Raw genomic sequence first — 25,259 nt, 5'->3', positions numbered from 1 at the left:
GATTTGCATCGGTGACATGTGGATAACGGCGTGGAAGTGACCGATCGGCACTCCCAACTTCCCTCTTCAGTAAACCGGGCATATGGAATACCTTCTTTGGATCCGTGGGCATAGCCTGAGAAACCCTTGCATGAAGATCGGTATTTCAACACGTGTTTTGCGAGAATAACCATTCCGCTTTTCTCTCTTTCAACCTCTTCCCTGTCGGCAATCATCATCATACACCATACCCCTTGGCATTGTTTTTTTTTTAAATCGTTTCGAAGCATCGCCTTTCTTGTTTGATTTTCTTGTCCCATCATGTGTGACCCTGTCTGCACGGAATTTTAGTAAACGGCTTTCTCCGTGACATCATCATCTTCATGTCTTTCTTTTCTCTTTTTCTTCCCGTTCCAAGTAGCGTTATTGCTCATCTTGCTCATCTTGCTCATCAAATAATGGTGGCATACCCTGACGGAACAAATCCGCGCCGCCTCCTTACGTAGTACCTTGATGCAGCAGCATTGGTGGTAGAAAAGAGGGATCTTCACCCAACGGTACTAACGGCTTATGACACTAACTAACATGCCTCACAAACACTGTAAAAGTCTAGACCTTACGGGACTTACAATAGGGGTCCCCCAACTTATAATAATCGATGGGTTCAATATAAGCTATAAAAAGCTCGTATGGGGTATTCGTCTACTGTTTTGCTGCCTGTACGTATATCAACGCTACCAATGAAGCCGTTGAATCTTGATCATGGATTTTGCCCCATCCCCCTCTGCCTCTTCTCTCATTCGCTCGTTAGTGATCAAAAAAGAAGGGTGACATCTATCGATGCTTGCCGAGATACAAGAAAAGTTATTTTTCTTTCGGTCGTTCGTTCGGAGTAAGCGTGTTAGTTTTTGGTTTGTTCACATGTCAACTACTTCGCTGATTGAACCGCAATACATAGACTCCGATCTGCCAAGGTAAGTAAGTACTACATATTGAGCCTTTCTCTTCCCTTTTTCTCAGAAGTCCCGTTTGGTATTATTGTCTTGATCGTCCCATGACTGTCAATTTTTTTCTTCTTTTTCGAATGATTAATTGTTTTTTTCGTGTGTTTCAAACGTGCATGATTTTTTCGCACGCGTGCATTCGTACCTACTACTTCTCCGGAGTTTATTTGTAACGAACTCCGGTGGACAGGGCCAGCCACCCCCAGACTTCCAAATAATAATCATAATAATAATAATAATGAAAAAGAACAGTTATACCCAAGACTCGCGCGAGTGTACCTAAGCGAAAGGAGGAAAGAAATGGCACAGACATCTAGCTTTAACGATACAAAAAAGGTAGCAGATTCATGTGGGTAGGTTGATTGCGAAGAAAACGAAATATGGGGTGAACGAGGGAGGGGTGGGTGGTGGGTTTTGCGGAGTCGCGGGACAAAGAAACACGGGCCGGGCGGGCGGGACGGATGGACCTACCGGACGGGACGGGAGGGAAAACCAACCAAAATACGGGGAGCCGGGAAAGACGGGGAGAGAGAGAAAGGGAAAGGTCAAGATAAGAAGGGAACTTGAAAACCTACTGCGTACAATGCCCGCACGAAGCGAGTGGCAAAGAAGCTCACACAGACCACCTGGGCACCCGAGCGTGCGGAGAGGTATAGACTATGGTATATGTTGGGATCATGCTGGTTTGTTGTTTCTCCTGGAACACCGGCACAAAAGACGATTGCGATTTGAAATGGGGTTGAAAGTGAAAAATTAAACCTAACGAAGAAGAAGAGGAGGTTTATGAGGACCAAGAGAGTAGTTTTGTGACTGGCGTCATTGCGTCTTATGGCAATATCAAAATGCTCCGTGCAATGCATGCTAGTTTGATATAGTTGATTTTGAGTGCTTTGACTGTCTTCTAACTGACTTTGATTAGACACCGTCACATCGATACATGTACTAAGTGTAGACTAGTAAAAGATCCCTGGCTCCACCACACGTGTTGGTACGTGAGACCTCAAAACAAGTGGCGTTGACGATGCTAAGTAAAGATGGGATTGAAGATGACAATGATGGTGTTATGATCAATATACCTCACAACCAACAAAAAATAGACGAAAGATCGCAACGCGCATGCAACTCCAGTCCCCTCATCCATGTGGCCATCCGTCTATACACACACTTCTCTCAGTCCGCCGCCATCACAACCGCTGTCGCCGACCAATGTATGTAAAGTGCTAGAATGCTTCGCCGGAGAGACACAGATGGGGAAAATAAGCAAAAAACAACGGAAACACTTGTTTTTATGCGACCTGAACCAAACCAACCAACCGGACCAACCGGACCAAACGTGACTATGAGAAAGAATACACCGAGACCATTGCTCTTTGAAACACCATCTAAAACACCTTCACACCGCCAACTAAAACACTTGAGGGGCGCGACGCAACCCAAAAGAGATTGACCAAGCCCCCAGTGAAGAACGTACATCTTTGCGACCACAAAAGTGTAGTGTGGTTCACAACGTCGACCACCGCTTAGCGATTCCGTAGAACACAATGGTAGAAACATAGAAGACCACCAAAGAGAATGAGAAACGGATCCACAAACAATCAGCCATGCCAGATCGGATCCTACACCTCCAACAGGTGATCGTGATCCGTCTCCATTTCATGGCGGTGATGGTGGTGGTCAGCCACCAGGTCGGCCGATGCCGACGCCGCCGCTCCTCTCCTCTCGTCTTCTTCGTCGTCATCGTGCACAAGGTCAATGAACATGTGATTGTCCGCTACGCCTTCGTCAGCAGGCGGGCCGATGCCCATAGGGTCGTTTTCCGTCACCAGGGCGGACGCCGAGGACCTCTTAGTTGCGGAACTGGCGCTGCCCCAAATGGAGTCACGAAATTTGGCTCTATTAGCGTCCGCATGGTCGTCGTTATCGTGATGGTCACGGAGAATCCGGTCTTCGATGCTGAGTGCCTGGCCGGATGTGCTGTTGTCTCCGTTAAAGTAGCGCGAATGGTGAAGGGGCGAATGATGGGATAGAGAGCCCGTACGCCCATTCAGGGTGTTGGAGGGTGACACTGAGTCTGGCCCACGCGAGGGGTGAGCGTGAGAGCTGTTGGTCATTGGCAAGCCCGGCGTTTGGGGTTGAGCTGATGACTGCCGCGAGAAGTAAGTGTGACTGGGGCCGAATGGGTGCATGCCGGGACCTGTACCCAAGCCCCCAGCATGGGCCTCAGCGTTTTGAGCTTTACGCTTGAGGCTGTTCGCTCTTCCTCGAACATCTTCAGGCAAGTCGTCCGGATCTTGCACACCATGTTGTTGTAGCAACTTTTGGAGCTTTGTGGGCCGGGGCTTGCGAGTACTCTTAGACTGCTCCAGAATCGGGGGCGGCTCGGGCGCAACGGGATTCCACTTATGCAATTCCTGTCGCAGATAATTGGTTTCGTATGCCAGCAATATTTCAGCACCCTCGATTTTCCGGAGGTAGAAACGTTGGTTCTCTGCATCGGCAGCGGTCGAAAAACCAGAGCACAGAGGCGAGATGTGTTTGCGGAAACGTTCAGCCATGTCGATGATATCCTTCAAGACTCCCTCCTCTTCCGGCCGGAACGGAAGGTTTGGTATCTCTTCATACCAAGCGATCAAATCTTCCAGCTTGGGCCGCGATGCGTCCCGAGGGATCTTGACTCGCCAGTCGCAGATCGGGCAGGTGTACTTGTCGTCCTCCTTCACTTTACCACGAGCAATCTTCAAACACTTGCCATGATACCATTCATGGCACTGCTCACACTCGATCATCATACCCGCTTCCACACGGCGGCAGATGCAAAACACTTGCCTCGAACCATTTTCATCTTCGTTGTCTGAGGAGTCATGTTCTCCATCCACACTGGGCTCCCTGGATGCTGGCTCAGCAGGCGATCTTGGCGTGTCCTCGACAGTGTTGAAACACCACTTATTTCGGTCGAGGACGTAGTCCATGTGGCTCTTGAGAATGTGCAATGGGGCGTTACTCTTGCCAAAAAGCTTCTTCCCCTTACGCATCCAGTCTTCATGGCGCTTTTGTTCCTTTTCAAGGTCGAGCGTGCCGGGAGGCTTGGCCTGGAGTTCTTCGACCTTCCTCATCACCTCAGCAACCTCATTATACTTGGGTCTTTGGGTATAATCTGGATCAGCGGAGCGCTTATTCAGGTCGATGATTTGGCGTTGAGCCTCACGTTGTTTGTATAGTATCGCGTCGACCATATCCAGCGTCCCCTTGGAGATTGGCAGGTTGGCGTGTTGCGCTTGTACCGACAAGGAGTCAAGTTGCGAGTAGTTCACAACATCGGCGTTGATCAACTCCCTGGCCTTCTTTTCCCATTCTCGACCCTTTTCAAGTTTTTCCTCCAAGTATTTGATGTTATCCTCGTATATTTGGATACCGAGGCGCTTTCCCTCGTCTACCAACTCTTGCGCCTCATCGAGGGTCATGAACTTGGATCGACTTTCCCGGGCCTTTTCGTCCCATCTGAGTCGCTCCAGCGCGCTGTAGAGCTTTTCTACCTCGGGGATATCGACGTTGAAATTCTGGCCTTCCTCAAGGAGCTCTTCGATTGAACCGATTGGTTGAAGGTCTCGTGGGAGATCCAACACCTTCTTTGCAGTCTCCTGGAACGCTTTGATCGCCTCGGCTCGCTCCCGTAGTTGTTGAATCTCAGGGCAATCGAACCCAATCATCTCCGCTTCGTCGAGGAGGCGATGAATGTTGGCAACGTTGCGCATTTCTCGCTCCTTTTGATCGTGTTCAGCGTTTCCGACGGATTTTCGGACGCCGACTGGCCAAGCCTTTTCGCTTTTTCGGCGATTCTGCTGTTTGCGGATAGTGTAATTAGTCGCCTCTTCTACCCAGTGGTTACAGCGATCGACGAAAAGTTTGAGAGTGGAAAGCGATGGCAACTCGTAGGGAATCTTCTCGCCTTCGCTTAGCAAATTGCGTAGCGCCTTGAGTGACGGTTTCGCTTCGTCGTCAAGGAGTCTTTGGTATTTCTCCTCCCATGTCTCCGGCACACTGGCCTTGTCGGTCACCCGTTTGAGGGTAGATGCCATGACCTCATCCGATTTCCGATAATAAAGAGCGTGTTCTTTGCCTAAAAAGCGGTCTGATTCCTGAGCATCGCAGCATTTGTGGCTTCCAGCATGTAGTAAGCATAGTACCATGCCCGTCTTCAGGCATACAAACCGGGATAGGTAGGTGTACGCCTTGCAGTAGAAACATGCATACTCGTCTTCGGGCACATCCACATCATTGATGGCAAACTGGATCGGGCACTTCTCGTTCGTTTCTCCGTTAAAAACGCAGAGATGGTGCGGAGACGGATGTTTTGCGTCGAGATGCGTGGCGATAAAGTCATGCTTACCGATGAACTCTCTACGCTGCACCATCTCTCGCTGATGGATCCGATCGAGAGCAGGGGCGAGCCATTTCGCTGTTTGGATCGTTAACCCGGTACCCGTAATTCCATCTGCCGCGGCCCATAACAGCTCGTCATGAGAAAAGCATGGTTGCCGTCGGAATGTCTGAAGTCGTTCCACTCCAGCATGGCCGAATGGCTCCCAATCACTAGGGGCGAAATTGACGGCTTCGTTGAAGTTAAAGCCATGGTTGAAGCCCGCGTGGTAGGCCTTTGGGAAAGTGATAACAAACTGACCGGCCCGTTGATCCAGTGCATATACACGCACGCCTGCCTTTTTCAGTTGTTCAGGCGTGAGCAAAGTGACCAACTGGAATAGGAGATCCGGTTGCGTCTCAAACAGCTCCGGAACCGCTTCACGCATCGCGGCTTCAAACTTTTCAGCATCCTCGCCGGGGATGCCATACCAGGTCTTCGTTGCGCCAAAGTGCTGGTAGTTGGCAGAGTACGCATAGTGATCTTCGTTGTGCCAACAAAAGGTAGAGAAAATCATGCCCACATATACCCACGGTACCGTCATGCCGGAGATGTCAGTCTTGATGTACCTAAAGAGACTTTCTGGGTGAAGAGGCAGCAGGTTGAGATTCCATGGATCCGTTGAGTAGGGATTGTTGGGATTCTTTTCCACGGTCGGAAATCCAGAGCCATGTGTCGTGCAATGGATATCTGCGCCATATTCGACTTCGACGGTCTCCTCCAGATCTGCGACCAAGCGCCAGAACTCACGCTCAACGTCATCTTCGGTAACCGGACGATGACAATTGAGAACCGCATCGAAAGGCATCTTGTTCTCGAAGTAGCCTTGCTTGAAGTCGGCAGCCTTCTCTTGGAACTGCTTGAGCGAATAGAGGCCGCCCTCTTCGAAGCCAAACTGGCCGTCTCCGACGAGACATCTCGGGCAGTTCCATTCATTCTCTGGTTTGGTCTTGAGAGGAGGATCCAGGCACGAGCCATGGTAGTGGTTATCGCAGGATTCGCAAACCAGCATGCATGAGCCCTCCTCACTACCCTTGCCACATTGCTCGCAATTCTACCACAGTGTCAGTAGGGGTCCCCATCTAAACCTTCATGTCAGACCTACCTCTCCCGAACTCGAGTCCTCTCTTGGAATTCTGGGTGCAGAAGGACGAAAGAGCGACATGTGTGAACCAGCCACTGTTGGTACCGAATCTGTCATAGAGGTCAGGTTAGCGTATGTAAACCAGGAAATGTCCTGAACTCGGAGCACAGATTCCAAAAGAGATGAAACGATGTTCTTGCTTCGCAGACGATAAGACTGCGTGCAGCACCACATGCCTCGGCCCGCGAACCTTGATATGCCTGAAGGTGGGGGAAATGATATGACCTACCCTTCTTGAGCCTCTTGCTACGACGACTGCCTGCTTCTCCATCGTCCTTGTCCACCGAGCTTTCCTTTTTGGCGGAATCTGACGTACTATCGAAGCTTAGTTGCCGCTTCAGTGAAGACGAGCCAGCTGCTGATGGTCGAACTTCAGGGGTATTCTTGGCAGAGGACAGCGGGGTGATGGCTTCTGATGCAGGGGCCAGCGGACGGTTTATACTCGTGAACCCGGAATTGATCGCCGTGAAGCCTCCAGTGTTGATGGCTGTGAAGCCACTTTTGACCGGTGGCGCTGGTACCGATGGGGCGTCTGTCATTGTGACATCCCGATCAGAATCCTTGGCGTGCCCGTTTACTGCTGCCTCCGTGGGGTGCCGAGATGGAGATTCGCCGCGAAGGTCTGAGGGGGTCTGGGCATTTGATCGCTTCATTGGGCTCGGGGCTGGGCTGGGTGTGAGAGGCCCGCCGTATTCCAGCTCGAGTTGCTGATGAACGCCAGGCTTTGCGACTCGCAGATAGTCTTCGTACGGACAAAGCCATTTTTGATACGAATTTTTCAGCGATGTCGAAAGAGATGACATGATCTTCCCGCTGTAGCCCAGATCACGTCCGATTTCCGCCCATTTTTTCAGCTTGCACACCTTGTCGAACCCTCCCCTAGCTTCGACGGCTTTCTTTAAGCGAAATAAGTCGAGCGGCTTTTTGTCAACGTAAGGGAGCCGCGTGAGGTTGTTCCCATGTTGTCTGTGAAATTTTTGAAGGGCGTCAATATAGTTGATATTGGCGCGCGAACTGCCTTCAATCGAATTAAGTTCTTGCTTGCGGGTACGAAAGTGGAATCTCTGCAGTAGCATAGGTCAGCAAGCCCATCCGTAGAATCTGTGCCCTGAAAGAGTGCATGGTTGCAAATGGCATCACGGCTGTTGACGGGCGAGCGAGCGTACCTCGGTGTCAATTGCAAAATCGGGGTTCCATGACTCGGGCGGGATGATCTTGCAGATACCAAATTTGCTGGCCTCTGGTGTGATTTTGCGAATGTACTCAAAGGGCTCTTTCCACTCCTCCTCAGTTGGGCAATAGGATGGTGCCTCTTCAAGACCATGAGGCCGGTTCTTCTTCTTTGAAGGTTCCTTGCACGCGGTAGGCTGGCCGCGTCGCTCCACCGAATTCAAATCGAGAGGTTCGCTCTTCATGAAGCTCAGCGGGATCTGGGATTTCGGAGGATGGTAGCCGTTCGAGTTGACTGGCGCCGTCTTGGACTTGCCGTTGCTGGAATGGGAGGTAACGGTAGGGGAGGCTCGCGCGCTTGCATTGTTGCTCGACGTTCCGGCAGCCGCCACAGCGACAGACCCGCCTCCGGACGGGGTGGACACCATGGCGAGTGGAGGCTATCTTTGGAGGGCGAATTGATAATCACACAGGCGAAGATCGGTGGTGGGTGGGTCGAGACGCAGCTGTAACGTATTGGTGTGTACGAAATCGGAGGTCTCTGTCTTATCGAAATATCGGACGCATCGTAGGATACAAGGCTGAGGGCTGGTTTGGGGAAGAACGGTCGACAGCGCAGGACCGCGAAATGATATGGCGCTACAGGGAGTTGTGCGTAAATTGGGGATGCGATATCCGGTTCTGCGCTGCTGCTTTTAGTAAGTGCAGGGTCTTCGCAGACGAAGAACTGTGGCGGACAGGTTGAGTGTATGTTTCCCAGGGAGCGAGCCTTGAGAACCTGAAAACTGAGGGCCAGAAGGCGACTAAGAGGGTAGGGATATCGTTCGTGCGTGTATGTGTCGCAGAAAAGAAATGCAGATCGAACCTCGTCCAAGTTCCTCCACTACCTCGGTCTACCGTGTTAGGGTTGGCTGTTTGTACAGACACTCCGTGTGTAGACCTGAAGGTTTGTCGTCTGAAACTAATCAAGGTTGCAATACGGGGTTGGACAACTGGATGCGTTCGTAGTGAGGCTGGTTGATGATTGTGAGAATGAGTGGATTGACCCGGAAAGGCGGAAGGGTTGGCCGAGCAGAAAGTCTGGCAGATGGTTCCAAAATTGTTATGGCGTTGGAAACGGGAGTGCAGACTGGACGGAGAGAAAGAGAGAGAAATGGAAATGGAGATAGAGGCCAGGGCCAGGCGGAGACCGGAAGGGAGCAAGAAGTGGAAGTGAAGGTGGAAGGAAGAATGGCCGGGACGTGGACAGCAGCACGGGACGATGTGAATGGTGAATCGATAAAATGTGGTGTGAGGATGAGGTGTGTGGGCGCCCAAGACTGGCAGTGAACTGATTGATAGCGTAGTAGCTCCCCGGTCCCAGATCTGAAAGTGGTGGAGGTATACAGTTTTGAGGGTTGTAGCGTGTGTAGATGGGAATTGGGTTACTATCAGGAAGAGGGCAGGGGCATGTTACTACATAGGTAGTGGGCCCATTCCACTTGCACAGGTTGAGACAAGTGGTGGTTTGACGGGCAGCGGGACACGTTCGGAAGACGTTCAAATCCAACAAGGACCAAGGGCAAGCGGCGCTGCGGTAGCTGTCGGGACGAAATGGGGAGGGCGCAACTCTGCAGCGCGGTCATGGCAGCAGCGACGCCAGACATGATGCCGCCCGCCATTGGAGTTCAGTCGCGGTCCTCCGGCATCTGGTGGATCTCCACTAGACCCTTCTAGGCCAAGTTCCGTACCTCTGTATCTTTGATTTTCAATGTCATCATCGATGGATCGACTCCGTTTGAATACCTACCTATGTAGTGAAACAAAGTCGCACCTGATACATCAAACCATCTGCTACAGTCAACCTCGGATCAATCGAGAGAAAGTGCGCGCGCTTCAGCTATGTTAAAGTACGTGCGACTGAGGTCAATATTGCCAGCCTTTTCGCCTTCTATCTTTTGTTCCTAGACTGGCCGGGGAGGTGCGTTCTCCATTGACGGGAAACTCCAATGTGCCAATATATCAACCGTACACCTAGGTAGGTAGGTGTCGGTGTGTCATAAATCGAAATTTTCCTTTCTTCCATTTTCTCTGGACAGTTCGGGGTACTCTTTCTCACGCACTGGGCAAGTCTCGTCCATCCGCCGCAAACACAGTGTACTCCTGCAAACTGTGTTGTGCTTGATCCCCTCCAGTCGTCGAGATATTGGCAGGGGTGAAGGTCCGAGCTGCGGTATAGGCATCAATGCGCCATCATGACTCTAATGCACGACCGAACAATATGGTTTGAGGAAGGATAGATATACTTCGTTTTGAAACATCACTGTCATGGCGCTGGAGTATGAGAAAGGAATCAATGGAATAAAAGAGCGGAGGGTGGTCAGCTTTTATGCATCCGGAAACAAAAACTTGTGCCTTCCACTGCACCATGCCCACTGGAATAGCGAATATCGTCCAAAGATTTTGGGTTCTCGCAAGTTTCGATCGATTGGGCCGCCCGTGGCCAGCAAAGAAATAAAACTAGACGCACGATCATCAGTCCTCCCAAAATCGCAACTGTTCAAATGATCACAAATGTATGGTGAGTCTGCAGGTTGTTACAATATCCTGAATCTGGAGGAAAGCCATAGGGCAATGCGACAATTGGAATACCGCAAGCGGCCAAATGTGCATGGCAGTTCCAGGTGGCAGTCCGACTCGGGGTTCAGTCGGAGTCATAAAATGCCTGGAGACCACATCCCATCATGTCCAGTTCCATGAAAGAGAAAAGATGGACTCGATGGACCCGGGAAATCTAAGCACCGGTCGAACCGAAAGAAAGGCCCTGATATTGACAGGGGTATGGCCGTCAGTAGTCGCATCGCCCTCCAATCAGAAAAGACTTGACGTTGAAGAGAAATGCCAAGGCCAGCAGACTGGGGCGATTTCGCTGCGTTGGCGGGGCAGATCTGAATGACTCAGCAGACACGTGAGACCGCAACCGGCACCTCTCTTTCAACCCTCCGAGCCTCTTCCCCAATGAGTCCAATCACATCTGTGGTTTCCCTAGCTGTTTCTGTTGGTTGGTCTGATGCTTTGAGTCGACCAACTTGATTATGTCATGGCACGCATCAGCCTTGGAGTCCCAGAGGCCAAGGATAAATCAATAAGAGCATATCGTGGTTGGGCCAGCAATTAGAGTCAGCTCTCTGAAGAGTGGAATTCTTTCGCCTACTGAAGGCACGCGATATCGAGAAACTCGCTGTCTTCGCTATCCTCCACGACCCTCTGAGGCGTCGTCTTCACCTCTCGATTCCCTTTTGTATTTCTCCCCTCAGCATTGTTCCCTTTCTCATCAGCGACCTTCCCTTTGCCCTTCTCTTTGCCCTTCGCTGCCCTTCGCCTCTTCTTCTTCTTCAGCAGCTTCTCCACCTCTGCCTGCCCCCTGATCCTCAATGTCAACTCCTTCATCATATCTCCCCAAAGAACCTCGCCGTGACACTTTGGACACTCTCCCTTCACTGGAAGTATCTCATCCCCTTCATCGATCTTCATCCTCCTTGTTTCTTGCTTCAGGAGACACCGGCTCCAACAGTCAAGGTGTCCTACAGCCTCACAGCTTGTATTCGGGCAGATCGCATATAACCCCCTTCCCGCCACCATAGCTTCCTTACACACCACACAGCTCCCCTGCCTCTCAAACTCCCAAATCTCCTGACTCTTGGCCACATAGTCTTTTATCGGCGCGTAATCGAGCGGTAAAGCATAGATCCCATGTTTGTTCTCATCTTGCGCGTCGTCGCCGTCGTCGTCATCGTGCGGGTCATTCTCAGCTTCTTCCCCCATCCCAATCACGCCCGCCCCTTGTGGCGCCGTCGGACTGCCAAAGTCCGTAACCACCTCTACCTTCAAGTCTCCCAGCTCTCCCACCCCTCCACCGCCACTCTTAGCCTTCCAACCACCTCTCTCCCAGACCCTCCAAACATCCTCCTCAAAGAAATGCACCCTCAAAGGCCACCTCCCAAAGCTTCTCACCCCCACCAACATCCTCAAAGCCTCCATCACCCCCACCAAACTCTTCCTCGGCCTTTTCAGGTGTCCCGTCTTCCTCCTCCCCAGTCCCTTCACTGCCTCGGCCCTTTTTTCGGCAGGGATATGCAGCGACTTGTGTGGGTTATTCAGCGCCCATTCAAATTTCAGCGCGGCAATCATGCTCGGAAAACCGGAGACCAGACAGACCATGTTCCATGGCCGAAGAGATATTTTCGAAGTGCGATAGGCGCCACCCTTGGCGAGCCCGTTGTGTTGTGAGAGGCGCCGGGGTGGGTGAGGCGTGGAGCCGATGTAGAGGGAAGCGTGTCGGGGCTGGGAGCGGAGGATGTAGACTGTGTAGAGGGCGGGGATGGGTTTGGGTTGGATTTGGGTGGTGGTGGTAGACATCGTTTCTGTTTTCCCCTATTGGGAGGGAATTGGAAATGTTTTCTATAGGTGAGGTTGTCGTGACGTTTGGCTTGTTGTCATTTGCAGTCAAGACCTTGTTTCTTTTGGGAATTTCCCGGTGGACGATGTGCTTGATAATGAATTAGATGTGAACCGAGTGTCGCGTCAGTCAGGACAGTCGCCAAGAAGTACCGAACATTCGTTGATTGCACCCATTGGGCGATTGTGGTATTTTCGAGGTGCAAAAGGCAAAGGGTAACCAAGTTTATACGTGATGAAAATTGGTGACAGTGAAGAAGTGGAAGTTGCCGTCTTTGTTTACAAGATGTTGTTTATTCATGGCCGCAGTACCCGGAATGGCTGCCCAATTATTTCACGCCCTTGACTTCGCCATACCCCACTTTGGTGGGCCCAAGCTTTCTAAGCCCTTGGCTGCTCTGTTGAGTCTACAGGATGAAATGTCGAACAATCTTGCTGTCTATGTATTGGTTTATGTAGTAGTCCGAATTCATAGTTCTGTTTTGGACGGGGAGGACTTTGGGGTATTATGTTAATGTCTCAGAGGGGTGTTTTGACCTTGCTCATCCATCCTCTTAAAACCTCTCAAAGCAGACCCTGCTTCTGCAGATCAAGATATACCTTCTCAGGCATGACATTACCCTCAGCGTCCTCCATCTGCACGATCGAGCCCTCATCCACGTTGGTCTTTCTCGAGTCACCTTGGATCTTGTTCCAAAGCCTCACCGCCTCCTCTATAGACGTGATGTCTCGGAACAGATGTGTGTTTGTGATACCCAGACGCTTCAGGTTGGTGATGTGATTTGTTTCGTTGAAGTGCTTGTCAAAAGCACGCCGGCCGCGGTAGACAAAGTTGCCACAGATCTCGCAGGGAAACTCTTGACCCAGACCATGCAACCTGTAGAGCCAGAAGGGAATCGGCTTTCCGTCCCAAGCCAGCGGTAGCTTGAGCGGATTGTAAATCTTATCATCTCCGCCATCATCCTCGTCTTCCTCAGCCTCCTTAGCCTGCCTTCTGAACGTGGTGTTGTAGAGATTCTCCAACTCTTGTTGCCGCTCACGCTCCGTCATGCCTTGCCTACGTTCAACGTTCACTCTTGTGTCGTCCCGCTCCGTCTTCATAGCGCTGGCGAGCTTCTTGATGCGGTACTCCCTCTCAGCGACCGCCCGTTCCTTGAGGCGATGCGCTAGCGGGGCAACCGTGCCGTTTGATGTACCGTTGGCCGACTCTCCGTGAATCGCCGCCAACACCTCAGCGGCCTTGATGTGCTTCCTGCCGGTAAGATGGTTCTTGTAAACGTTTTCGTTCTTGAACTCCTTCTCGCATGCCTCGCACCAAACCGCGTCAGCGCTGCTCAGAGTGCGGTCTGTCGCAGAGCCGTTGGCCGCCAGTTTCTCCTTGCGCCAGCCTTCAATTTCGTCCTTTTCCCAAGCCGAATCGAATTCCTTGTCCCAGCCACCAAACACCTTTTCGAGATTTTCGAGTGGTCGCGTACGTCGAATGAAGGATTCCAGATACTCCATCAACTCGCCGAGGTACTTGAAATATTGATCGGTCAACTTGTCGGCCCGCTTGACTCCACCATAACCGGGTTGGAAGTTGTCAAAAACTTCAAGATACTGCATATACGGGAGTCGCTTCACATTGGGAAGGTTGAGGTAGGATTCGTGGCTGGCGTGCAAATCGAAGAAACGGCCGTATGCCTCTTCGCCCGAGAACATGCTTTCCACCAAAAATGGCTGATCGTCGCCATGCTTCCGCGGCCGGTACCAGTTTTCCGAGTTCTCGGCTTGCTCATTTGGGTACCGCGAGTGGTGTTCCTTGATAGTGGCTACTTGTTTGTAGAATTCCTCGAAGGGGTCACCACTGCCAATCTGCTGGATTTCCTTGGAGCGCACTCCAGTCTTGTCCTCGTATAGGGGAAGAAGCTCACGGGACTGGTGTTGAATCTGATCGAGGAGTTGGGATATCTCATGGTCACGATTAAGACGTTCATGAATCTAAGAATGTGTCAGCACAGAAGGTCTTGAGAGATACTTCGCGTGGAGGAAACATGCCTGTTTTGGCTCGTCGCGCAAACGGTCCGCGATACCCTGCTCGAGGCGTTCGAGATCCTCGTGAATGTATCTCTGCTCTTCTATCAACATGTTGACCAATGTGACACCCGCGAATTCCCCTATTCAAGAAGAAGTGAAAATGCGCGTAGAAGAGCCGGACTTGTCGTGTCGGGGTGCAGAATTGCGAATTGGAAAACTAGGATGATTTCTAGAAGAGAGGTTGTTGAAACGTGCTTTTTCGGCGCCACCAGTTGCTTCCGTGTACGAAGTCCAGAAAGAACAGCAGAGAAACACGTCGCGGCAGGCAAAGAACTCCCCGGCAAGTCCTTAGCGAAATCCACCAACTGCCCTGTCACAGATCCCCCGTCGTTCCATTAAATAAGGTTGGCCGACATTCTGCCGACCTGAAGGCTTGTCATCTTGGCAACTTTTTTTGACAACGGGAAAGCTCCACTCCAGTGCACGCCACACGTCGACATCGCATCCATCGTCAATCACTGTCGCGCTTTCGGTACAGTGGACTGTTTTTGTCTCGGGTGCAAATAATTTCCAATAACGAAGTCAACACTCCGGTCGAACCGCATCGTCAACATCCGCACCCACAACATCGCGTCCTCGGCCCTGACACACCTCAGAAACATACCCGATCCATCGACAGAATCGCCCACCATGGCTGACGGCGGAATCGATCGCAAGGCCGATGAAAAGATTCAGTTCTCCACCTCCAAGGAGGTAACGGTTCATCCGACTTTCGAGTCGATGTCCTTGAAGGGTAAGTCTTGTCGCATCGCATGTATTTCATGGTTGCTGTGGCTTAGTGAATTGGATTGAAACTAACTGGTTCTCAAAACAGAGAGTCTCCTTCGCGGCATCTACGCCTACGGATATGAGTCCCCCTCTGCTGTCCAGTCCCGCGCCATCGTTCAGATCTGCAAGGGTCGCGATACCATCGCCCAGGCCCAGTCCGGTACCGGTAAAACAGCCACTTTCTCGATCTCTATGCTTCAGGTCATCGACACCGCCGTGCGCGAGACCCAGGCCCTCGTCCTTTCCCCGACCCGCGAACTTGCGACCCAGATTCAGAGCGTTGTGATGGCTTTGGGAGATTACATGAACGTCCAATGCCATGCTTGCATTGGTGGCACCAACGTTGGCGAGGATATTCGCAAGCTCGACTATGGTCAACACATTGTCTCTGGCACTCCTGGTCGTGTTGCCGACATGATTCGCCGCCGTCATCTCCGCACCAGACACATCAAGATGCTGGTTCTCGATGAAGCCGATGAGCTCCTCAACCAGGGTTTCCGCGAGCAGATCTACGATGTGTACCGCTATCTTCCGCCTGCCACACAAGTCGTCGTCGTCTCTGCCACCCTCCCTTATGATGTGCTCGACATGACCACCAAGTTCATGACCGACCCTGTTCGTATCTTGGTCAAGCGTGACGAGTTGACCCTCGAGGGTTTGAAGCAGTATTTTATTGCTGTGGAGAAGGAGGACTGGAAGTTCGACACTCTTTGCGATCTCTACGACACTCTGACTATTACACAAGCCGTTATTTTCTGCAACACCCGCCGGAAGGTCGACTGGTTGACCGATAAGATGCGCGAAGCCAACTTCACTGTCAGCAGCATGCACGGCGATATGCCCCAAAAGGAGAGAGACAGCATTATGCAGGATTTCAGACAGGGCAATAGCAGAGTGCTGATCTCGACCGATGTGTGGGCCCGCGGTATCGATGTTCAGCAGGTCAGCTTGGTTATCAACTATGATCTTCCCAGCAACCGTGAAAACTACATTCATCGCATCGGTCGTTCAGGTAGATTCGGTCGCAAGGGTGTCGCCATCAACTTCGTTACTAGCGAGGATGTCCGCATCTTGCGTGATATCGAGTGTAAGTTTTGGGCAATCTAACCTCGGCGCCTTCGTTTGCTAACGGGAGATACAGTGTACTACTCGACCCAGATTGATGAGATGCCCATGAATGTTGCCGACCTTATCTCCTAAGAGGCTAGCGCGGGGTGTTTCAGGTGCACATTGGTCAAAATGCGAAGGGGCAGGTCGCGTCCGTCATTGATTAGGTCACAAAGGGTGGCTTCAACAGGACAGAATTCAAGTGGGAGGAAAGGGGCATGTCGGCCTTAAGGTACGGTAGCCTTCCACAATCCCGGCTCCTCCTTGTATACATCTTGCTGACCATACGACAAGGACGCTTTACAGATTGGAGAACATATCTAGGTGTTAATGCTAGCATGCGAACAAGAAATTCACAAGACTTGGAATATTCCAGGTATCACTTGATCTTGAGATACTATGGTTGTGATATCAACAACGAACCTTTTTTTGTCAGTCTAATACCTAGCGTACAGTTCAGTAAGCGATCACAACACGCTTAGCCCCTACCGGGGTTTATTTCGCATTGTGGAGTTGCATGACAGCTTTCTGACGTAACAATGGTCGCTACAATACAAGGCAAGGCAAGGAATTGCGCGCAATGGTCAACTGATACGGTAATTAACAAAACCGAAATATATCCGGCGATGTTGTCATCGTCCGCCGGAAGAGTGGGGACTTTGATGATTAACTCCAACATCAACCCGACAATAAGTATGCTCATTTTCACCTCACAGGGCAGACAACACCTACCCAACTTTCTGAACACATTCGCCGAACAAAAGAGTCAAAAATGCCTGAAACCGTGACAGACATGTTGAGCCGCAGAGTCAAGGTACGATTCGACATGCTGAAACTCTCCTCATCTCCAACCTCACAAGCCCCATGAGGTTCGCTTAGCAACTCATTAACACCCACCAAGCTCTCTAATGGCCTCTCCATTCCCCAAATCCAACTCGGCCTCTACATGATGTCCGGCCCCGAGACCACACGCGCGGTCCGCTGGGCCCTCGGTGCCGGCTACCGCGGCTTCGACAGCGCCCAATGGTACTACAACGAACGCGAAGCCGGCCAAGCCATCCTCTCCTTCCTGTCCTCCCCCGAAAACACCGCGGGCCTCACCCGCAAAGACGTTCATTTCACCAGCAAGCTGCGCGACAACAGCACCAATTACGACGCTGTTCGCGCTTCGATCTCCAAGTCAGTGAAGGCTTCTGGACTTGGCTACATTGACCTGTTCCTCCTGCACAGCCCGCTTGGCGGCCGCGAAGCCCGGTTGACCAGCTGGAAAGCGGTCGAAGATGCGGTACTCGCGGGCGAGGTCAAGATGGCGGGCGTCTCGAACTACGGCGTCAAGCATCTCGACGAGGTCATGTCAGCACCTTTTAAAATCAAGCCTCTCGTGAACCAGATTGAATGCCATCCATTCAACACGCAGCCGGAGATCAGGGCCGCGTGCGAGAAGTATGGTATTGTCATCGAGGCGTACGCGCCGCTAGCGAGAGGGATGCGCATGAAGCATCCCGTCTTGACAGCGGTGGCAAAGAAGTACGGGGTCACGCCCGCGCAGGTGTTGGTTAGGTGGTCGGTGCAGCATGGGTTCGTGACGCTGCCGAAAAGTACCAAGAAGGAGAGGTTGGTAGAGAATGCGGATGTGGGTAGGTTTGAGTTGGCCGAGGAGGATATGGAGAAACTGGATGGGTTGGATGAGAAGTTGGTTACTGATTGGTAAGATTTCCCCTCATTCCAAACCTCGAGTGGTGCGCTGACTTACTGACGCTTGGCGGTACGTAGGGATCCTACTGATGCGGACTAGATGTTCTCGGTTCGTGCCTACACGTTCGCCCAAGTACCTTCGGATTTACCAGTTCTGGTGCCTCCATGTACTTGATGTTATGGTCTGATTTGCAGATACGTAGACTTACTAAACCAGCGTATTTATTTCTTGTCCTCACAATCGGTTCGCAAACACAAGATATATGCGATTTGTCCTTTCTTACCACATCAACATATTACACAAACCAGGCAACACCTTTAAGCTCCGTTATTCTGGTGGCACTGGTTCCTCCCCACACCATATCTTCTTGTCTTCTTACTTGAGGTGGTAATAAGACCCCGGTTCTATTCGAGAGCCGCAAGTTGATGGGGAGGTAGAGCACTGTCCACGGAAAATGGATTCCAGATCATAGGGACGGCCGTCCTTGGCGGTCACCATGTAAACCCGCCAAGTCCGACCTTCATTGCCGACATATCACCGTCAGGAGACTATGAGTTCCTTCTGGGAATGGATCCGAGTTGCAGAGGAGGCAATCCTGCATCCTCAACCCACATTCGGCACCGTTTACAGAGTTGGATGATGAGTGCAGACCTACCAGAGGCTACAGGTGTCCTTGTGATACATTGAAAAGCTTTCTACACGAGCGGGGAAGATCATTGAACCATAGGCGGCTCAGGGTGAAAGAGGAAGGTGCTTCAATCTCCAGGTGGAATGAATGACAGCTTCACCTGCTTACGATGCCGTATATCACCCAAAGACGCACGGAGTACGGTTAATGTTACCTGAACATCGAGTCCCGAAAATAAAGCCCTGTTTGACCAAAGTGATGACCGAGGTCTCGAACTCACAAACGAACCAGTACTGGACTGTACTGTATCTACGTATAAGCTGGTCGGGAGAACTGGTGTGACAGCATTCATCATCATCCTTTGAAATTATCTTCGGCGACGTCGAGAATCATACCCATTGGCGACTGGAAAGGCAACCTAGTTGATCTCGAACGAACTTAACGCATGAAGAGCGGTGAAAGAATTATTCGGCTGGTTATGATCATTCTCCACGGATTGTCTGGATCTGGTACGATTAAATCCTCATCCCTCTGGCCGACTGAGGTAGTTTCACCGTTCACGATGCAGTGAAACGTTGTAGAAACACATATGTCGGATTGGGTCACCCAAAGCTACGGTTGGATGTTTGCGGTGTGCTTGATGCAGTAGCGCTCTTTCAAAGCCTTGCCGCCATAACTGGGGTCCCGCAGACAAGATCGTTACCAAAAAAAACTTTTCGATGCCCCATGTGCCACATCGTCCGAGATTCTGAGTCTCTGAATGCGTTTGTCACGCACAGTGAGCCTTATTGGTGTCAAACTCCATGTGGTAATATTCTCCCAATTTCTTGACCTCAAATATTCTTGGAGAGATCGTTCCCTCGTCTCTCTGTCTTCCCTTAATCAGCGATAGTTTTGGACTTTGGACTTCTCTGGCTTGCGGTTAAGACTGGAGCTGGCGTGATCTCCGACATCTCCCAACGGACCACAATCACAAGTTCCAAACTCCAAAAGATTTCCACTTCCCCGCAAGCCAGAAGCCAATCAGCCCGCAGAGCCCGGATAACGGTCTAGATGTCAGCGATCCCCCAGAGGAAACATGATGTACCATTGGGTCGGCTGGCCTGGGGAATCACTAGGGGGAACCACGCACATGTTATCCCTGTCTTATTAGTCTTTCCCCAGAATGCCGTGAGTGCCACCTGCAGGCCCGAGCCAGGTTCTCCTCACTTGTTAGATCAACAGCCAAGTCTCGCCCTTTTCTTGGTACCGAAGCTTTAAAGATATCAAGCAACTGTCAGAGTAAGCTAAGCTTCCCTTGGGCAAACCACTCCATCGACCAAGAGCGATGACATGACCTCCCCCATTTCACCAATATATTCCCCGGATTGGCATCGCGCGAAGACGAGAGGCAAGCTGACGGCTGCCACGATGGAGAGGGTTACCAGATGAAGTAAAGTTTGAGGAGAATTCGTAGGGAAGAGGCTTACTCAGACAACGAGTGGACAAGACTGCCCAACAGCAAGAATTGTATCGGTGTCTCGATATCATTCCCGCCCTTCTGGGACATCTACCACAGTACGCTCCCGGCTGTTCTTCGGATTTCTCTCGATCGTTGAGGTGGCTGGCAATGGGATCATGACTGGCCATGAGGAACGTGTTAGCATGCGGGGGTTGCCTGCACATCCATGGTGGCTCACTCAGCTTCGTCAATCAAGATTCAACCATCTACTGTCGAACACTGCACTTCCGCTCTGCCGCTGAAGACGGGCTAGTCAACCGAAGAAAAAGGAGGCAACCCCTCTTTTTCCCAAAAAAACGTGGACACAACCAACACCGAAAACGAAAACGATGTGAGATGTATATACGCTGTGTATTGCGAATATATTAAAGCTGAGCCCTACCGGCAGGAACCCGACACAGGTTCAAATTGATGTCTGTCCCCTCTTCTTTTGGGTTCCCTTTCTTCACCTTCATCCATCTCGTTATTTTCACTCTAAGCCTGGCTTACAACATACTCTTGAATCATTGATCGGGCTTTGTACAAATCACGCATCGTTGTGGGGGTACATATTCCAGGTACCAACACCTCTGTCGTACAAGTCTTCGTTCATCCACTCATCATCAAAGACGCAACCATGGAATCAACCCACGAGCCCGCCGACCCTGTCGCCAAGGGCATCCTCCCCACAGCCCGTCAGTCATGGAAGGACCTCTTCATCTGGAAGCAGCGCGTCGTCGTGACCAACGTGTACGGCGAGACTGCAACAGAATGGGCAAAACCCGTGCCTCTGAAGAACCCCATCAGCTTGCTCGCCCAGCTCTCAGGCCGTGACTGGATCTGCTTTCTGGTCGGATTCTGCGCCTGGAGTGCCGATGCCTTTGACTTCCATGCCTTGTCCATCCAGCAGGTCAAGCTGGCGGCCTACTATGGAGTCAGCAAGACCAGTGTGTCGACGGCGATTACGTTGACGCTGCTGCTTCGGTCGATTGGCGCCGCTGCGTTTGGTCTGGCTGGTGATCGATGGGGGAGAAAGTGGCCGATGGTGGTCAACATGATTGTTTTGGGCATCTTGCAGATTGCTACCATCTACAGCTCGACATATTCGCAGTTCCTTGGCGTGAGAGCTTTGTTTGGATTGTTCATGGGTGGAGTGTAAGTTCCCCCCTTTCGTCCTCAGTATCCCGCTGTCAAAGGTTGGTTATGCTGATAACCCCTAATTACAGGTACGGTAACGCAATTGCAATGGCCTTGGAGAACAGCCCGGTTGACGCCCGAGGTTTGATGTCAGGTATTCTCCAGCAAGGTTACGCCTTTGGTTATGTGTGCGCCGCGTGCGCCAATCTTGGGGTCGGTGGTGACACCGATAGCTGGAAGACCGTGTTTTGGATTGCTGCTGGTCTGTCCATTGGTGTTGGCATCATCCGCTGCTTCTTCCCCGAGTCCAAGCAGTTCCTTGAGGCACGCAAGGAAGGCAAGGCGCACGCCAACCCGTCCCAGTTCTGGAGGGAAACTAAGGTGATGCTTCGCCAAGAGTGGAAGATGTGTGTCTACTGCTGCATCTTGATGACTTGGTTCAACTGTAAGTCTCGCCCCCAAGGTTTTTTTGCAGCCAGCTATCGACGGAGCCACTCTGACTATCCTTACCACAAACAGACTACAGCCATACCTCCCAGGACAATTACACCACCTTCGTACTTAGAGCGAAGGAAATGGATAACTCGGCCGCCAGCCGTGCCAGTATCATTATGAAGGCCGGCGCTTGTGTGGGCGGTACCATCATTGGCTACCTCAGCCAATACTTTGGCCGCCGGCGGACCATCATTGTTTCCTCGCTCATCAGCGGCTGTATGATCCCCGCATGGATCCTTCCCAATTCCGAGCGCGCGCTGTCCGCCACCGGCTTCTTCATGCAATTCTTCGTCCAAGGAGCTTGGGGGGTCATCCCAATCCACCTGAATGAGCTTGCGCCCCCCGCATTCCGCTCCTCGTTTCCCGGAATTACGTACCAGGTCGGCAACATGGTGTCGTCCCCGTCCGCACAGATTGTTAATGCCGTGTCGGAGAAGATCCACATCGTCAGCCATACCGGAAAGCTGGTCGAGGCCTATGGCCCGACTATGGGCATTGCTACTGCAATCATTGTGATGGGCATCGTGGTCACCACGGCATTTGGGCCCGAGAAGAGGGGTAGAGAATTTGAGAAGGCACTGCCGGCGGGTATGAACCTTCAAAAGCAACATGGCAAGCAGGTGGACGATTTGGAGATGGAGACAGGTCATATGGAGAAGGTGACGAGTGAGTTGGATGATGAGAAAAGGGAGGGACGGGCGGTTCAGTAGGTGGAGAATACTGCGGCCCCTGCCAAACAATGAGCGTTGGGTGGCTTTCACAACACTTGGAATACATCGTGATGTTCCCGGGCATGACGACTTTGTTTGCATGTCCATTCGAGATAATGATCTCTTTACTTGTTACAACCCATACTATACAAGTATTACATGGATTTCTCGTCTTCTTATGCTCAGCTGAGGCCTTTCAGTTCAAAGACTTAAGAAGAAGGGTGTTTCAAAAGACTTAAAGGCTTCTAGGGTCATGCAGCATCTGGTAACTTGTATATGTAGGCCAAATCATCCTCCTACGTCAGCACTGTTCAGAGAAGACTTATACCATTAGATTCTGTGAACCACCAGTTTACAATACCCTCGTCTAGCCATATGTCAGTGGCGAAAACATCTTCCTCGACGTGTTTGCTTGAATAACGCCGAGTGGATTCTTAAATTGATTTGTATCATTCGTTGAGGTTTCTCCTCGTGCTGAAGCCCCTGAATATCTACAGCCTAACAGCCAACATCTCTCCCGCCTTCTTTCATCACTCACTTCACAAGTCAACCTTAACAGCAACCACACTACTCGATACAAATCCCGTAACGAACAACCATGCCTTTCTCTTCCCTCTTTCCTTCTCCGGGTCAATAGCGACCAAAACCGCCGCGCTCGCGCTCCTAATCCTGGTCCCGTCATCCTCAAACAACAGCCTCTTCTCCCAAATCACATTCCCGTTCTCTTCCTGCTTGACCGGCTTCGCGAACCACACCATGACCGGATCCTTGGCCCCCGGCTGCTTGCGCGTCTGCGCCAGCGTATGTGCCTTGCCTAAACCGGCTACGACAAACCCGCTGTGGTCGACGCCGTCCGCCGTGCCGGCGTAGGGGTCGGAAAAGTACGAGGGATTGTCGATGGTAGAGTCGAATTCGATGCGGTTGAGCACTGTGATCATGCTCGACTTTGATAAAGGCGACGATGATAGTTCGCTGATGCTCAGCACTCCGGAAGCGGCGCTGGCGATGGCTACCTCGTTCTCGTACCGGCCGTGGCCTAGGCCGTTGGCGTTGTGGAACTTGTCCAGTGCCACGTGGGCGGTGACGCCGGCCACAGCGTCTGTTTCGGCGGGAGTGGAGGGGGCTTCAAGGGAGAACTGCAAGTAGATGACGTCGGTCCATTCAGCTTTGGCGTACATATCTTCCATGAAGCGCATGGGGCCGTGGTCCCGGTAAAGGTGGTCGTTGGTCACATAGAGGGATGTGGGAGATGTGGCAACAAGATCGTTGGGAGTGCGAATCAGGGGATGCCAGATGGAGCGAAGGTGAGTGGCGGTGGTGGTGCCGATGACATGGTGGAAAAGCTCAATCTGAGACCGCGCTTTGAAAATGTCTGCCGGTGGAGGGTGGATGGCTATGACGGGCTCGGGGTTGGGAAGGTGGTTGACGGCGTAGATGTATACGGCATTCGGTTGCTCGGGGTCGGTGAGAACCTCGATTCCGTGGGTGATGAAAGGTCCGTCGAAGTTGTCCACGCTAAGGCGTTGGGATTTCTTGGTCTATGGAAGGTGTAAGCAACTCGGTTATGCACACGACTGTCAGCACAGGGTGTTTTTTTGACTTACTTCGGGGTCAATCACATGCAGAGAACCATGGTGGGTCTTCAGGATTGACGAATCGTTGAAGTTGGTCAAGGGAGGAAACCACTGAAAGCGAGTCTCGGGATAGTCCTCGCAAGCCGTAAAGAGGGTCTTGCTGGGGGCATGATAGTGAAGGTCTTCACAGTGAACAGTGTCGGGAATGTACTGAATGTCTTCTTCTTGAACAAAAGTACTCACGGGGTTGGAGCGAAGGAAGCCGAAGACGATGGCATTGTGGTATATAAATGTTCCCCAGGAGTAGACCGCATAAGCCAACACAGCGACGGTAACAGATGAGCCAAGTAACTTCATGATGGGCAAGAGTTTGGGTCGAGTTCAAGAGAGGCCAGGATGGGATCGATGCACACGATTATATACCCGAGCTTTATACGCCGTCTTGGCTCCTATGCGTAACTGCTACCATTGCAGTTCATTCCCCTTCTTGTCGACCGGTTCTTTGTGGCTGCGGGGTAGCTACCTCTACCTACGAACGCGTATGTAACAAGTCGGCACCATTTACGCAATAGCGCAACGGCTATACAATTATAGCTGTCACGCCCCATGTTAGCGGGCTTTCGTACGCGGGGTCAGATGTGAAGATCTTGTGGTTGAAGATCTGGGGTGCCAAGTCCATCGGGTAGGACAACCTCCGCCTCTGATTCCTAAAATCCTCCGGACTTTCGTTACCATAACCAGCGCAACCACAGAAAGCAAACACGAAATCATCATTTTGGTTGTAAGATACCGCACTTCTTCTATAGTCCATCGAAGACCTCAATAGGGATTCACGTTCGGCACTGCCATCGGGGAGAGTGTCTTTCTGGAGGGATCAACGACAGAACTGACTAGACGTTGAACGTGACAAGGTCCTTTTGTTGAGCCTCAAACTTGAACGAATGAACGTCCTAGAAGGCGTCAGCCGAGAAAAAGGGGCTAAAGGTCAGCAAAGTAAAGCCAGGGGTACAAACTGGGGCCATTCAGGAACCGGGAATTTGATGCCCCGAATATTGAAGATGATGGATGGTTCAGGTGAGTTGGGTCCATCTTGCCAAAATTATTGTTGGATGTTTGAAAACGAGAGCTCGGTTCTTGCGAGTGTCAAAAAGAACCTAACTTAATTTCTGCACAGGAAATAAGTAGCTCTCCTGTCGTTTGTCTACTCCCTGTTCCATGTATAGTCGTCGTACCAAGCTAACCTTTGATATCCATGCAGAGGTCTTGTGTTTGACATGATGAACTTCATTCCAGATCCCTGCTTCGAGACTCCTCTCAGCAAGTGCTTGAACTGTACATTATCACTGCTTAGTCAGATCTCTTTCAAGAAGGAAGAACTCGAAGAATGTGAAACCTACTGTCACGGTTCCAGGCGTGCAATGCCAGACTCGGGACATC

At 51.4% G+C, this 25,259-nt stretch overlaps 7 protein-coding genes across 7 annotated transcripts; 3 read left to right on the top strand and 4 right to left on the bottom strand.

The window, feature by feature from the left end:
• Nucleotides 1–1,844: 1,844 nt before the first annotated feature.
• Nucleotides 1,845–9,088, bottom strand: NCU01238 (PHD transcription factor). The gene is made up of 4 exons (XM_956511.2): nt 7,711–9,088; nt 6,774–7,608; nt 6,506–6,594; nt 1,845–6,454 (listed from the first exon to the last, which is right to left on the bottom strand). Exons 1-4 carry the CDS (start codon nt 8,140–8,142, stop codon nt 2,600–2,602), a joined length of 5,211 nt encoding a protein of 1,736 aa, XP_961604.1. The 5' UTR covers nt 8,143–9,088; the 3' UTR covers nt 1,845–2,599.
• Nucleotides 9,089–10,873: 1,785 nt separating this feature from the next.
• NCU01236 (GIY-YIG catalytic domain-containing protein) lies at nt 10,874–12,314 on the bottom strand. The gene has a single exon (XM_956509.2). It carries the CDS (start codon nt 12,110–12,112, stop codon nt 10,904–10,906), a length of 1,209 nt encoding a protein of 402 aa, XP_961602.1. The 5' UTR covers nt 12,113–12,314; the 3' UTR covers nt 10,874–10,903.
• Nucleotides 12,315–12,440: 126 nt separating this feature from the next.
• NCU01235 (splicing factor 3a subunit 3) lies at nt 12,441–14,423 on the bottom strand. Its single transcript, XM_956508.2, has 2 exons — nt 14,189–14,423; nt 12,441–14,131 (listed from the first exon to the last, which is right to left on the bottom strand). Exons 1-2 carry the CDS (start codon nt 14,276–14,278, stop codon nt 12,716–12,718), a joined length of 1,506 nt encoding a protein of 501 aa, XP_961601.2. The 5' UTR covers nt 14,279–14,423; the 3' UTR covers nt 12,441–12,715.
• A 162-nt stretch (nt 14,424–14,585) lies between these two features.
• Nucleotides 14,586–16,690, top strand: NCU01234 (eukaryotic initiation factor 4A-12). The gene is made up of 4 exons (XM_956507.2): nt 14,586–14,960; nt 15,042–16,082; nt 16,137–16,334; nt 16,397–16,690. The coding sequence occupies exons 1-3, from the start codon at nt 14,858–14,860 to the stop codon at nt 16,193–16,195; spliced, it is 1,203 nt and encodes a 400-aa protein (XP_961600.1). The 5' UTR covers nt 14,586–14,857; the 3' UTR covers nt 16,196–16,334; nt 16,397–16,690.
• Nucleotides 16,691–16,723: 33 nt separating this feature from the next.
• Nucleotides 16,724–19,060, top strand: NCU01233 (aldose reductase). Its single transcript, XM_956506.2, has 3 exons — nt 16,724–16,916; nt 17,004–17,809; nt 17,876–19,060. The coding sequence occupies exons 1-3, from the start codon at nt 16,875–16,877 to the stop codon at nt 17,895–17,897; spliced, it is 870 nt and encodes a 289-aa protein (XP_961599.1). The 5' UTR covers nt 16,724–16,874; the 3' UTR covers nt 17,898–19,060.
• A 463-nt stretch (nt 19,061–19,523) lies between these two features.
• On the top strand, nt 19,524–22,555 carry NCU01231 (carboxylic acid transporter). Its single transcript, XM_956504.3, has 4 exons — nt 19,524–19,707; nt 19,916–21,061; nt 21,133–21,488; nt 21,563–22,555. The coding sequence occupies exons 2-4, from the start codon at nt 20,544–20,546 to the stop codon at nt 22,246–22,248; spliced, it is 1,560 nt and encodes a 519-aa protein (XP_961597.2). The 5' UTR covers nt 19,524–19,707; nt 19,916–20,543; the 3' UTR covers nt 22,249–22,555.
• Nucleotides 22,556–22,610: 55 nt separating this feature from the next.
• Nucleotides 22,611–24,349, bottom strand: NCU01230 (serum paraoxonase/arylesterase). The gene is made up of 2 exons (XM_956503.2): nt 23,853–24,349; nt 22,611–23,786 (listed from the first exon to the last, which is right to left on the bottom strand). The coding sequence occupies exons 1-2, from the start codon at nt 24,177–24,179 to the stop codon at nt 22,788–22,790; spliced, it is 1,326 nt and encodes a 441-aa protein (XP_961596.1). The 5' UTR covers nt 24,180–24,349; the 3' UTR covers nt 22,611–22,787.
• Nucleotides 24,350–25,259: the final 910 nt, after the last annotated feature.

Source organism: Neurospora crassa, linkage group V (assembly GCF_000182925.2).
Source record: "Neurospora crassa OR74A linkage group V, whole genome shotgun sequence".
NCBI classification, from domain to species: Eukaryota; Fungi; Ascomycota; class Sordariomycetes; order Sordariales; family Sordariaceae; genus Neurospora; species Neurospora crassa.
The sequence above is the reverse complement of the archived record's forward strand: the minus strand, read 5'-3'. Positions and strand labels throughout refer to the sequence as shown.

Excerpts from the sequence above, each read along its gene's own strand:
- NCU01235 (XM_956508.2), bottom strand. The coding sequence starts at position 14,278 with ATGTTGATAGAAGAGCAGAGATACATTCACGAGGATCTCGAACGCCTC. Across the intron at positions 14,132-14,188 it reads TGCGCGACGAGCCAAAACAG|ATTCATGAACGTCTTAATCG; the intron begins GCATGTTTCCTC and ends ACACATTCTTAG.
- NCU01234 (XM_956507.2), top strand. The coding sequence starts at position 14,858 with ATGGCTGACGGCGGAATCGATCGCAAGGCCGATGAAAAGATTCAGTTC. Across the intron at positions 14,961-15,041 it reads CGAGTCGATGTCCTTGAAGG|AGAGTCTCCTTCGCGGCATC; the intron begins GTAAGTCTTGTC and ends TTCTCAAAACAG. Across the intron at positions 16,083-16,136 it reads CATCTTGCGTGATATCGAGT|TGTACTACTCGACCCAGATT; the intron begins GTAAGTTTTGGG and ends CGGGAGATACAG.
- NCU01231 (XM_956504.3), top strand. The coding sequence starts at position 20,544 with ATGGAATCAACCCACGAGCCCGCCGACCCTGTCGCCAAGGGCATCCTC. Across the intron at positions 21,062-21,132 it reads GGATTGTTCATGGGTGGAGT|GTACGGTAACGCAATTGCAA; the intron begins GTAAGTTCCCCC and ends CCCTAATTACAG. Across the intron at positions 21,489-21,562 it reads CTTGATGACTTGGTTCAACT|ACTACAGCCATACCTCCCAG; the intron begins GTAAGTCTCGCC and ends TACCACAAACAG.
- NCU01233 (XM_956506.2), top strand. The coding sequence starts at position 16,875 with ATGCCTGAAACCGTGACAGACATGTTGAGCCGCAGAGTCAAG. Across the intron at positions 16,917-17,003 it reads TGTTGAGCCGCAGAGTCAAG|CTCTCTAATGGCCTCTCCAT; the intron begins GTACGATTCGAC and ends ACACCCACCAAG. Across the intron at positions 17,810-17,875 it reads GAGAAGTTGGTTACTGATTG|GGATCCTACTGATGCGGACT; the intron begins GTAAGATTTCCC and ends GGCGGTACGTAG.
- NCU01230 (XM_956503.2), bottom strand. The coding sequence starts at position 24,179 with ATGAAGTTACTTGGCTCATCTGTTACCGTCGCTGTGTTGGCTTATGCG. Across the intron at positions 23,787-23,852 it reads TGCATGTGATTGACCCCGAA|ACCAAGAAATCCCAACGCCT; the intron begins GTAAGTCAAAAA and ends CACCTTCCATAG.
- NCU01236 (XM_956509.2), bottom strand. The coding sequence starts at position 12,112 with ATGTCTACCACCACCACCCAAATCCAACCCAAACCCATCCCCGCCCTC.
- NCU01238 (XM_956511.2), bottom strand. The coding sequence starts at position 8,142 with ATGGTGTCCACCCCGTCCGGAGGCGGGTCTGTCGCTGTGGCGGCTGCC. Across the intron at positions 7,609-7,710 it reads ATTTTGCAATTGACACCGAG|AGATTCCACTTTCGTACCCG; the intron begins GTACGCTCGCTC and ends ATGCTACTGCAG. Across the intron at positions 6,595-6,773 it reads TAGCAAGAGGCTCAAGAAGG|ATTCGGTACCAACAGTGGCT; the intron begins GTAGGTCATATC and ends CCTCTATGACAG.